Source organism: Drosophila bipectinata, chromosome 3L (genome assembly GCF_030179905.1).
Source record: "Drosophila bipectinata strain 14024-0381.07 chromosome 3L, DbipHiC1v2, whole genome shotgun sequence".
NCBI classification, from domain to species: domain Eukaryota; kingdom Metazoa; phylum Arthropoda; class Insecta; order Diptera; family Drosophilidae; genus Drosophila; species Drosophila bipectinata.
The window spans coordinates 12810377-12823484 of record NC_091738.1 but is presented as its reverse complement, the minus strand read 5'-3'; the positions used below and the strand labels follow the sequence as shown (position 1 = coordinate 12823484).

The window sequence follows — 13108 nt, the reverse complement described above, 5'->3', positions numbered from 1 at the left end:
TTGGATTCTTTTATGGTTCGGGGGGAAAATATTTTCAGGATGAGTCACCATGGAATTCTCAGAAAGATTACATACATACATAGATATATCATATATTTGTGTAGCAAGTGTATTTTATTCTTAATTTCCGTTTTCAGGGCGTATTATAATAATATTCAAAAGGGGCAATATAAGGAAACTTATGTTTTGGACTGAATGTGAGATCGGACTGGCTACTCGTCGCGCATGTAAAGATACAGGTAGCCGAGATCCTTCGGCGGGTTCTGCGACTTGGCCACCTTGCTGTCATTGAATATGACCCACTCGCCCTGCTTGCGAATGTGGCACACGTAGTGGCCCACCTGGGCGGAGGTGCCCATGTGCGAGATAAATGCCACCAACTTGTATTTTCCGCCCCCATCTCGGTAATTGGTCTTACTATTCCCACCCGACGAAGCTGGGGCAGCGGGGGTGGGTGCAACTTCTTCCACGCCAATGGAATCGGCATGCGAGAAAATCCAATCGGTTGCGCGTTCCACATTCCCATCGGTGGCCTTCAGAGCAGCTACCGCCTGGCGCTCATCAAAGCCCATGCTCATCAGCATGGCCAGGCTTTCCGGATTGGCCACGAACTGATCGGCGGCGCAGTCGCCAATCCTGTTGTTGGGCACTACAAACGGTTCCGAAATATCCTCATCGGCAATGTGTTCCATCAGCCAGTTGGAGGCTGCCTCCAGTCCGGTATTCTTGGTGTGGAAACAGGCCCGTTTGCAGGCTTCGGGCGGGAAGCCCATGGTCAGAAGCTCCGAGATAACTGCCTCGTCGAAGACGAACTTGACTTCTTCCGCCGCCGCTTCTGGTAGGGCTTCTTCGCCAGCCTGCAGTCCTCCAGCGGACTTCCAGTTGCTCAGATCCAGCTGGTCCGGCATGTCAACCGAAACATCGAGCTTCTTGGGCACCCAGTCATCGCCCAGGGTAAACTTTCCAAGGTGGATCATCAGGCAGTCGGGCATGGTGGCCAGTCGTGTGGTCTTCCTGGCGTTGGTTTTTCCCTCAATGGCAGTAGAATAGAACTGCTCGATCAGCTCCGGGCCAAAGAAGCGTTCCAAACAGGCCTGCAAAGGCACCTTGTGTCTAACGATGTCTCGTTCTACCAAGCGCTGGCCGCTCTCGCGGGCCGCCTTCTCCCGCTCCTGAAACTCCTTCACTTCATCCAGATTCGTGGCCTTCTCCAGCGGAATCGGCAGTCGGAAGCTATACTCCTCACGGGTCTTGTACTTGACCTTACGGCTGGCCAGGCACTCCACACGATCCTCGAGCAAGAACTTCAAGGCATCTGCCGGATTCGATTGATTCCTGGAATTCCGGTCCAGCAGGGTGAGCAAATGTAGATAGAAATCATTGGCATCCTGCTGTTGTTTGGTGCTGAAATCAGGGTGATTCTTGCCAACGATGTTCTTGAACATGGCAGGGGAGATACCCGTGGCGTGCTCCGTGTCCAGGGTGTTGGCAGCGATGCTGCTGTACTTCCCAGATTGCAGGCCCGATCCCAATTTGGCCATCTGAATATTAAAGTCGTTGGCTGGGTCGTTGGGGAACTGACTGAAGTAGCGTTCGGCGCCGGTGCCCACAAAGCGCTGCTGGAAGTCTGGGATAACGAACAAAACCTGCATCACACTGTTGATGTAGCAGGAGTTGCCCAGATTTTTCATGCCCGTGTATCCTGGTCCGGCCAGAGGCTGCAGCTCACTCTCGCTCTCGGTCAGCGCCGACCACTCTCCAATTCTCTGATTGATGTCCAGTTCTAGCTCCACCATTGACTTTTCGCTCTTCTTCATTGCCGCCATATTAATGCCAAAGTGGGACAGATGACGCTCCAAGTGCGGATCCAGCACCATGTCGTCCTCTGGATACGAAAACACATCTGACTTGCCATCGGCAGTAATGGTTCCCAACTTAACGGCCAGCGGATAGCCCGTCTCACGGAAATGTTCCACGGCGTGGTCATTGCCTCCGCTACCGTCAAAGAACTTGCGGCCACAGAGAATTGAGCCGTCGGTTAAATTGAGCCAAAGGTTGTTGGTCAAATCGCACTTCTGGCACTGCCAGCCGAAAGGAGGGATCTTCTTGCCATTATCCAACTGCTGCAGGTCCTCTGCGTACTTGGAGGGCTGTCGCACCTCACCATCCCATGTACCTAAAGAAGGAATATTCATGTAGTTAGCAAAAATATAGATTAATAATCGTGCTTACCCATCAGTGTGGCCTTCTCCAGCTTAGCAATGGCTGAATCGGCGGCCAAAATGGCCTCCACCGCCTGGGTGACGCGCATAGGCAACTCGGGATCCGGATAGGGCAGCTTTTTGTCCAACTGTGAAGCCACCACGATGCTGTAAGTGTCTTTGATCTCGTATTTCTTGGCCATATCAGATTCATTGTATCCGCCTTCAACCCCAATAGCTAGACGTGTGATCTTCCTCTCCGGACCGGCCTCAGCTTCAGATTCCAACTCTGGATTGCCATCAGCACCTTCTTTCAAAGTTTTCACCCGTTGGATGTGAAGAAACACCTGGTTTCCCGTCTTAGAGGCGTACTCCCGGACGTAGGCCTCTCCAAAGCCCAGGAAGCTATTGAGGCACACGTATAAGCCGGTGGGCGTCTCTGGGTTGTCGTATGAGTAAACGCACTCGTCCTTATAGATCGGCGGAGCTGCCGATCCTGAGCCGCAGGGCACGTTTATTTTGGACAAATGCTTGCGTAGTTCCTCCATAATGTGATTTGAAATTCTGGAGACAGCTTTTTTTTTTTTACATATACTAGGACGAGTCGGATGAATTTGAGTTTTTTTGCAGCTGCTACTGAGTGTGACCAGGTTACGATAAAGAAAGTGTCCATTTTTTCCCCAACCGCCAATTAATAGAAAAGCTTGGAAGTCTATGTTTAAATTATTTTTAAGTTTAAAGCTTCAAATAAAAACAAAGTTTCATCGAATTTCAAAATATGTTTGTATAAAATTTGGATAAATTAAATGAATACGCACAATTTTTCCTGCGTGTGAGACCATAATATGAAATAAATTTAATTCCTGGGCTTTGAAAAAAAATCATCCTAAGAATCTTAAGATTGTTCACTACTAAGTTACTATTCAAATATTATTATTTTAAAAACCCTGAGCATTGTTAAAAATTAAGTTTATCTAATATAACTGTGTTATTTGTTGAAATTAAAAAAATAGCTAGAACGACAGTTCTGTTAAGTGTGCCCAAAACACCCTGAAATGTGCAGGCGCTAATTCCAAAGAATGTAGTACTACATCACCTTTGCTACCTGGCAACACTAGCGAAATAACGAATAAAGAAGTAAAACGTAAGAATTTTCAAATACATTTTCGTTGGAAAATATAAAGAAAAATAGTGATAAACAGGTGCCAAATAATAGTGCGTAAAATGCTGCTAATGAATGCAGTGAGTTAAAATAAAATGAAGCAGATTTTAATGCTGTTTTGCACTCGCATTATTTTCGTTGGGGCTCTCGCGCCATTTTGTCTGTTGTCTCTGTCTCGCCTGTGGGAGTCTCTGTTTTTCCCTCTCCGCAAAAAGGCGAATACAAAAGCAAAAACCTACGACAAAGGCGAAAAACAAGTCGGAAAAGCGGTTGAAAAACATGTGGCAGGATATACATAGTTTGTGTATTAGTTTGATGAGCCTATACTAAAATAACGCGCGACATCACAGTCTCATAAATAAATGCTACTGAAAATATCGATACGATGAATAAACGAAGCAGCGATTAGTACGTCGGCCGCCGTTCGGATGTGTGGGTGCGAAAGAGAAAGAGATGTGTTTAAGGGGGTGGTGGAGCTGAGGGCGACCGCGATAATTACGTCATAAGAATCAAAGAAAATTCAAGGTCTACGCCGCACACAGCTATTCGGTTTCGTTACGTTTACGTTCTCGGTTTATCAAAAATAAAACTTTGGCCAGAAGCAGAAACAGAGCCGCCAGCGCCAGCGCATCGGGCCCCAGCAGGGGGAAAAAAAAGACCTCAAAGCAACAACAAGTACAAGTTCGAGTGTGCGGGTGTTTGTTGCTTCGTTTTCGCGACTGTATAATTACATACACACGCAGCAACAACACGCGGATGTTGTTGTTGTGGTTTTTGTAAGCAGCGAGAGCGCGCAGCTGTGATACAGAAGAAACGCGGAGAAAGGAGTGTGAGAGAAAGAGTGGCCTCTAGTGGGAGGGCAACAGCAGCATTCGTGATGAAAGCAGGAAGGTAGGGTGGTAGGGTTGTAGGGTTGTAGGGTGTCGGGAACAACGGCTGAAAGAGCGAGAGAGAGCGGCGAACACAAACAAAGTTCATGGAATTTGTTTTTCGGACATATTTTTTGTAATTAAAAATATATATAGCGTAGAATTTCACAAAAAATCAAAGGGAATAGAGGCACTAAAAACTTGTAAAATATTAAAAAAAAAAAAAAGATATTTTTTGAATATAAAAATATATAATAATTAAAATTAAGTCTCTTAATGATCTAATCATTCCTAATGATTCAAAATAGATCTAAAAAGAAACACCACCAGATAAGACTGACTAATGTTGACTGTATTTTTTTTTTTACCCCTTTTTCAGTGACTCGCGATGCGTGCGGCATAGAAGTCGTCACCCCCCGCAACCCCCGACCCCGAGTGCCACACACACCAAACACGAACACTCCGGCGTCACAGACAAAGTCGCCCCGAAAAAAGTAATACTACTGTTCTTTAATATTAATTAGGCAAGGGCAGAAACAAAAACAAAAACAAAAACAAAAGCAGAAGCAGAACCAGCGAAGGAAAACAACACACCTCGGCGCCACACACAAGGGAACAAAAAAATAACAAAAGAAAGAAATTAATAAAAATCAATAGAGCGGCAACGGTCGGTCGGTCGGAGGCGATAAAAAGTGTTATCAGTGTGAATTCAATTGCCGCCTGTGTTTCGAGCAGCGCCGATAACTGAAGAGAGAGAGAGAGAGGCGCGAGGGCGAAACGCGGGAGGAGGAGGTGGCGTCGGGAAGCGATCCGATCGCAGCCATCCGAATCCGCATCCGGCACAATGTCCGTGCAGCAATTCTGTCTGCGCTGGAACAACCACCAGCCCAACTTCATCTCGGTCTGTTCGTCGCTACTGCACAATGGTACTCTGGTGGACGTTACCCTGGCAGCCGAGGGACGCCAGCTGCAGGCGCACAAGATTGTACTGTCCGCCTGCAGTTCGTACTTTCAGGTATGCATTGGGAACCACTTTATGGGGCTTAAACAAAATAATCCATTGCCCTTTCTCTGTAGGCACTGTTCACCACAAATCCGTGCCAACATCCCATCGTCATACTGAAGGACGTGCAATACGATGACCTCAAGACCATGGTCGACTTTATGTACTATGGCGAGGTCAATGTGTCGCAGGAACAGCTGCCGCACATCCTCAAAACCGCCGAAATGCTCAAAATAAAGGGCCTGGCGGAGATGCCAACGGACCCGGCCAATCTCACCAAGTCCGACAGCAAGTCCTCCACCGATGGCACAGAACTGGTGGGCGGCGGGTCCGGAGTAGGTGCCGGGCCGGGTACCTCGGCGGGCAGTCTGGGCGCTGCCAGCGGTAGCAGTGTGGGCGACTCGCTGTGGAGCAGTAGCGAAGCGCAGCAGTTCCAGCAGCAACAGCAACAACAGCAGCAGGCCCAACAACAGCAGCAACAGCAACACCATCACCACCAGCAACAACAACAGCTCCAGCAGCAGCAGCAACAACAGGCGCAGCAGCAACAACAACAGCAACACCATCACCACCACCAGCAACAGGCGCAGACGGCGCAGGCCCATCACCACCAGATGAGGCGGACACCGTCGCCCCTGAGTGCTGGAACGTCGCCAGCTACGCGGCGTAAGCGATTGCGGAAATCCTCGAATAACGGTGAGTTGGAGTTGGGTAATGAATCGCCAAAGCAGCTTTCGTTCCTCAGAAATCATATTGGAACTAATATGTGCTATCGTTGTAGGCTCTGGCGAACGGAACAATGTGGCGGAGGAGCACAACAGCTCACTGGAGACCGGCGCTGGAAATGCCGGCTTGAGTCTCGCCCAGATGAGTCAAATGTCGTTTGGCGCTGGCGGAGGCCTGGCCGGGCACTCGCTGCACGCCGCCAAGCTGCTGAAGGAGTCGGCAGCCGCCGAACTGGAGCAACAACCCCAGGACTCTGATCTGGACGACGGACACGGACACATTCACATGCAAATTGTAATGAAATTGGTCACGTAGCCCTCGCTATTGGCATCCATGAACAATTTAACTAATCGTTGTCTACTTGCAGAAGCCCGAGGTGGACATTGGAGGCGTGAACCAAGCGATGCCGTTGGACATCTCTGGAGCCACAACCCCGTCGGAGCACGATGCGCCCAACTCTCAGTCCTCGCACTCGGGTAAGTCTAGAGAAGAAAAGCCGAAAGCTATCAAGTGCCCTCCAGTACACTGTCTCATCCATAACTCATCATTGTTCATCGGGTAGGGAAGTCATTTGTTGTAGAGCTATTCAAGTTGATTTAATTTTTGTTTAAGTTTTCCACACAAGACACACGACTCCTAGAGGCAGGCTTAGATTGGTTCGAAATGATATCATAACTGCACCATTGACTTGGTCTCTATTTTCCGGGGAGGGCGGGAGGGTAGACTGACTATCATCACTCTCTGACTCAATCAGCTCAGAATTTTGATTAGTGGCTCATCGATCATGCTCACTATTGTTCTCCACATGCCATTATATCTCACAAAACCACAATCGAAACAATTTCAGTACACAGCGCTTGGAGAAATGAATGCTAAAGCTAAATATGAGAACTAGCATATATACCGATTTACCGACTAAGTGCAACCGACTATATATTTGTAAAATGCCGATAAAAAAAAACAGCTGAAATTGCCGTACATTGTTTTCTCTATGTTTAACTATTATTGTGTATTGTATTCCAAAAAAGAAAAAAAAACCAAAAACCGAATCCAAATCCTGCCTGAACTTGGGAATGGGAGAGAGCTAGCACAGAGTCCAAGACAACCAAAAACTTCCAAACTATTTTTTATACTATTTCGTTTTTTTCTTAAATCTCAATTTTGTTCAATTTTTGCTAATTGCCTTTTGCATTTTGTGAATTAAGTTTTAATTTTTTTTTTTTAAAGAATATATTTTGAAATGAACAGCGGTTTCCGATGATAATGATTTAGCCTTAGCAATCTTTCTACCTCTACTACCTACCTACCTACTTGTTTGTAACTATCCAAGAGCTGCTATGAACCAGTACTGCCAGAACCAGACCAGACTAAGACTTGCCCGGCAGACCTCAACCCCCCAAAATCCTTTAGAGCTAGGAGAGCGATCGAAATAAAAAAACCAGTACCCAGTACCAGTACCAGTAACAGTACCAGCCAATATCTCATTCGCTGTCTCTCTCTCTCTCTCCCCTTCCCAGGTCTGCAATGGACGGTTGTCGATTCCAACTATCCGCGCTTTTCCTTGCCCGCCTGCCAGTCCAATCTTCTAGGCAATGGTGGTGGCGGCGGCGGCTCCGGCAGCCAGAGCAGTGGGGCAAATAGCGCGAATAGCGATCAGCGCCAGCAGCAGCACGAAGCCCAGCAACAGGCGGCGGCCAATCAACAGCAGCAGCAACAGCACCTGCAGCAGCTGCACTACCAGCAGCAGCAACAACAACAGCAGCAGCAGGAGCAGGCCTCCGCCTCGGCTACCGCTGGACAGGCGTACTCCTCGCAAATCATCACAGTGAACAGCTTGGTCAGCGGCTATGCGACGACGGCGCAGAACCTCTCGCCCACATCCCCCAACGAATCCAATATGGTGCAATCGGTCTACAGTCAGGGTCCCACGCCCACCCAATCGCCCGTACACGCGGGCACCGGCGGCAGCGGGGGAAACGGAAATGCCACCGGAAACGGAGGAACAGCCGGAGCGGCCAGCCAGGTGGTGAAGCGAAAGCGTTCGGTCAACCCCCAGGGAGATGAGAACTTTATCCGAGCCCTAGAAGCAGTGCGCACGGGAGGAATAGGCTTCTGCAAGGCAGCCCGCTTGTACGGAGTGAACAACCGCACCCTGTGGCTGGAGTACAAGAAGAGGGGATATCCCGTTTCGCGGCCGAGCATCAAAGCACGGGTGGTGAAGCAGGAGCCGAATCTGTCGCCATCGCCGACACCCTCGACGAACCCGGGAGACGATAACACAAACGAGACGCTCAGCATGCAGATTCCTCCTCAAGCGGAGACGCCGACGCCCTCACTGATGTGCACGCCACATCACACGGGCATTGGGAGTGCGGCTGGCAGTCTGCCGGGCAGTGGAAACTCCCATCCGGCCATCGGTGTGATGAGCCTGTTCGACCCGCGGTACATGGACTCACCCGGCACGGTTCACTCGATGACGCGGCAACGGTACATCGACAGCGGAGCAGGGGCTGGGGCGGGGGGTGCGGCCACCGGAGCGGGAACCGGCACCATCAATGTGAACCCGAGCACCGCCATGAATCTGCAGAGTATTAACTTCAACTCGATATAGAATACGATTTCGAGCCAGGTGGCGGGGGGGAGCACCACTCTGCTGCAGGCAGCCGCCAGGAGCCAGGAACCCCTGAGCATATCAGCCATGCCCGTCTCCGTGCCCGTACCCGTGCCCGTGCCGATGGGCATGGCCCACAGCTTCCTGATCAATAACTTCGTAACGGTGACAGCTCCACCCGTGCAATACCTGGATAAGTAGAGCCAGGAACAAACGTGAAACGTGGATACGGAACCGGAACCTCAGAATCGAACGATACAGGTATTACAGAGAAACCAACGGCAACAATCTAGTGTACATAGCGGACCGCCAGAGTGGACACAAAGTATAATCGCGTCCTGCGCTGAGCTGAGCTAAGCGTCGCAGGACCCAAACACCAATGGGGTCAAAACAATGGGTGGCAATAGAAGGAACATATGTATAATCCCGCCCTGCCCCTGCCGCACTTGTAATAACTTCAATTCCTTAAGCTTAATGTTTTGAACCCTTACATTTTTACGATTGTTAACTAAGGAAAATCGGTAGTGCAGATACGATATATATATCTATATATATATTTGATTATAAAGTATATGTAAACGTAGCTATATTTCGTGTAAAAGATTATTGTATTTGTATATAAATTATAGAATTTTATTAGGGTTATAATCCGAAACATTTAATGATTTGTACACAAACTAATGGTAAAAAAAAAACAAAACTAAAAATATGGATAAAAAATAGAAGAAAAAGAAAGAAAAAAAGATAAAAATGTGGTGCTGTGTGCCAGCAGCTGATCAAACCTTCCGGAATTGGAATATTCCATAATTTTCCCCCACTCGTTTTTCTGTAATTTGAACAAGCAATGGACGAAACCAAAAATTTTTAACTTTAATTGTAATTAGAGATGTTAAGAACGTATGAGATTTATCGGCAACTATTTGGCTTGATTTTAAAAAACATTTTCAATGGAGATTTTTTTAATTGAAATTCTAATGAAGTCCCCGAGGGTTTGCTAGGTTGTACTGGCGCATCAGAAAATAACTTATCTTCCTCGTTTCTAACGAAATTTGATTTCTGCACTTGTGTTACAATAGCAAATATGTCGGTATGTCGTTGGCTAAATCGAAATCATATAAACCCATACACATACATACATACATACATATATATATTTATATGTAGCTTAATTAAATTAAGTGTCAGTGATGCGAATACATTTTATTTAAAGCATATAAGCGTAATCGTTAGCAAACCCTTCACGACTTCACGCCGAGATATATAGCGAGAGAGAGATGCGCGGTTCACAATAGTCTATAGAAAATCGGATATGTATGATAAATATGTACCAATCAATATACGTGTATATATATTTATATATTTGTGAGTGTATTAACCAACTTTTTCATTTACTCGATCATCAGTTTTTCTATCAGGTTTTAATACCTATATATATATTCGACATATCTGTGAGGAGGGGTGTATATTTTTCGGGGAATATATATTTATTGTTCTTTTGTTTCGGAAATGATTTCTTTGTACATAGGTGTGTACATATGTTGGGGAAGCGATCGGTAGTGGAGCCACAGATCAGATCAAGATACAGAAACTTAAATAACTCGTAACCACCCAAATCCTAAATGGAGACTGCAGCTAAAGGCAAAAAAATAGAAACGAAACGGAAGCGGAAACGAAATTCAAAATGGAGTAACTCTCATAAACGACAATTTCCGGTTATGATAACGATTACGAATAGTGTTTTTAATACTAATATTGTAACTAATAGAGAACTTTTTATATTGTGTCAAGGCATACTAAGAACTAAGCGTGATTTGTTAGAAGTCATAGAGTAACGTAAACTTTGATAATGGACTTTTATTATGAGAACACACACCAACACACCCCCAAAAGGATCCCCAGATCCCAGAACAAAAACAAGATATAGATACAAATCAGAAGATACAACGCGAAAATAGCCGAAAACAATAAGCAAATATTACTAACTCTGTTTCCTAAAATTGCAAAACGTACCAATAACTACGCTAGTTATGTGTGTTAAATATATATATAAATTATTTAAATCAGCGAGAGGGCATAAAACGAACCGATTGTATTATAAGTTGCATAAACCATACCAACTAACGCGATCCCCGAATGATGAACGAGTATCGCGATGGAACAAACATTCTAGACTGTAGTCGATGTGCAAGAAACGAATAAACTTTCAAACCTAAAACATACACCATCCTGTCGTCTTCACTGCTCCTTGATTGGGGATGCAACGAACCTAACTAAATGCAGACACCTCCCATATTTTGTTCTTTCAGAGCCCAGTCCGGCGCACGCTCCTCCGCCGGCCCATCCGCCGCTGGGGGCCACCACCAGCAGCAGCAGCGGCGGCAGTGGTAGCTTCGAGCGCTCCTTCAGCATCGGCGGAATCGGAGGCGATGTGGATCCGGATGCCCCGCCCAGTTCTCCGGTGGTTATGGGAACGAAAAGGAATCGGGTACTTACCCGACAACCGCGAGTGAAGCGGGACAGCGACAGCATCTCCTCCACAAATCAGATATCACCGGACACGGCTGCCACGACGCTCGACTTTGATCCTTTTAATGCAGCTGGAGCTACCACGGTGACTGCCAGGGACTACTCCACTACTGGATCCCATCATCTCCACCATGCGCATCACCATCACCACCACCAGCACCTGCTCACTGTGCCACCGCGTATAGAGCGGCACGCTTCGGAGCCGGCGCCCAGCCTAGGGTCCTCCTCCTCGTCTCCCTCCACTCCGCACCTGCTCAGCGTGCCGTCCAGCACTCCCTATCTCATCAAGCAGCACTCGGATCCGCTGCTGCCCCGCCAGTCCGCTCTGCAATCGGTTGGCTCTACTTCCGGGCTCTCTGGCAGCAATCCGTTCGCGCCGCTGCACCGCCAATACTCGCATCCGCTGTCAGGAAGCAGTGCCGGCTATGTGCCGCCCACACCACTTCACCATGCGCATCATATCTCGCTGCCCGAGTCCATCTACGCCTCGGGGTCTCCGCCGCCGGCCGGCTCGTCCCAGTACCTGGTCCCCACACGGGTGGTGGCGGTGTCCAGCGAAACGGCTGCCACCCCGACGAACGCCAGTCCAGGCTCCTCGGCCCCTGTATCAGTGGTCACCTCACCGACGGCTGGACTCCAGAACAGCGGCAGCAGACCCTCGTTTTCGCCCACCTACGCTGGCGGATCGGAGGTGTCGATAGAGAGAAGATCCCCGCACTCGCCGACCATCACCAGGACACAGATTATAGAGCGGGGTGTCAAGAGCCAGGTGATTACAGAGTCTGCTAACGGAGGATCGCGGCTGCGAACATCTAAGTCGGCCTCGGGCTCTGTCATTGGCAGCAGTAGTCACTTGCATCCTGGCCAGGCCACCATGAGCAGTTCGTTTGAGCATTTGCCCACCCTACGCGTCAAGAACGAGGAACTGCAGCGATCGGTGTCATCTCCGCAGGTAAGACCTTTAGATGAGAACTTGAGCTTGATCTTACTTACGAGAGACTTTTTTCAGACCCAACGGGAGATTATTACCCTGGAAAATCCGCGTTCTAGTCACTGCCCCGTCATCCGGCCGGGTCCGGCGCTGGGCTGCAACTTCTGCTGGAACACCATCGACGGGCATGGCCGGATTTTGCGACGCAAAACGAAATACCATTGCCCGGAGTGCCAGACGAATTTGTGCATTGTGCCCTGCTTCCAGGAGTACCATGAGCGGCTCAACAACGAGGCTGCTGCCGCAACCAGCGGTACCGCGGCGGGTTCCGGGGAAAACCAGCTGAGCAGCAGCACCGGCTCTGGGTCGGGGTCTGGTAGCGGCAGCAGTGGCAAGGCGTCGCCGTACGTCTCATCCGGCAATCGGCATTATACCAAAACGGAATCCATATAATCCGACGGGTGCTCCCGCTAATTTGTATTTGGGAACTGATGGCCGATCAGGAGGACGACCCAAGGTCCCTCTAGGGCCGTCAGTTGAATTTGTTTTTTTGTCAGCAGGCTGCCACAGTGCACCTGCACCCGAAATTTTAATTTGTTGTCCAGCGATCGCGCTGTGCCTCCGCGGACTCGACATCCAAGGAGCACGCCGACATGGAACAAAGGCCGCCGGCGGTGGCGGTGGAGATTTGTTTTGAGTCGTGCGCACAAATGTGCCGCGCACGCAACCGTTGTAAAGTAACGAAAACGATTTGGAGCCTCCTCCCGTCACCATTCCGACGGAGGGGGGCACTTTTTAAAAAAAAATCGCTAAATGTAAAACTATGTTTATGTGTGTGTACCTATGTATATGTGTATGTTCTTGTACAAAACCAAACGAAACGGATAAAATGAAAAATACATTAACAAAATAAAAACGTTATTCGGACGTTTAAGGAGCTCGAATTACGTCTAGGTTCTCACCAACTAAATACTAACTCGCCCCTCAAGTATATGTACTAAGGTGTATCTGTTACAGGTTTAAAATGGGACACCGCTAAGCAGGAGAACGATGGGTCACAAGCTCACCCACAGTGGTTT

The 13108-nt window shown here is 48.3% G+C and overlaps 2 protein-coding genes across 3 annotated transcripts; one reads left to right on the top strand and one right to left on the bottom strand.

The window, feature by feature from the left end:
* Nucleotides 1-95: 95 nt before the first annotated feature.
* Usp5 (ubiquitin specific protease 5) lies at nt 96-2857 on the bottom strand. Its single transcript, XM_017233562.3, has 2 exons — nt 2233-2857; nt 96-2176 (listed from the first exon to the last, which is right to left on the bottom strand). Exons 1-2 carry the CDS (start codon nt 2747-2749, stop codon nt 213-215), a joined length of 2481 nt encoding a protein of 826 aa, XP_017089051.2. The 5' UTR covers nt 2750-2857; the 3' UTR covers nt 96-212.
* A 418-nt stretch (nt 2858-3275) lies between these two features.
* On the top strand, nt 3276-12673 carry BtbVII (BTB-protein-VII). Of its 2 annotated transcripts, XM_017233547.3 has the most exons (7): nt 3276-3345; nt 4612-5247; nt 5310-5931; nt 6017-6255; nt 6329-6437; nt 10879-12050; nt 12108-12673. In XM_017233547.3, exons 2-7 carry the CDS (start codon nt 5077-5079, stop codon nt 12480-12482), a joined length of 2688 nt encoding a protein of 895 aa, XP_017089036.1. In that variant the 5' UTR covers nt 3276-3345; nt 4612-5076; the 3' UTR covers nt 12483-12673. The 2 variants fall into 2 exon arrangements, with proteins under 2 accessions (XP_017089036.1, XP_017089037.2); XM_017233548.3 differs by lacking the exons at nt 10879-12050; nt 12108-12673 and adding an exon at nt 7479-9951.
* The last annotated feature ends 435 nt before the right edge of the window (nt 12674-13108 follow it).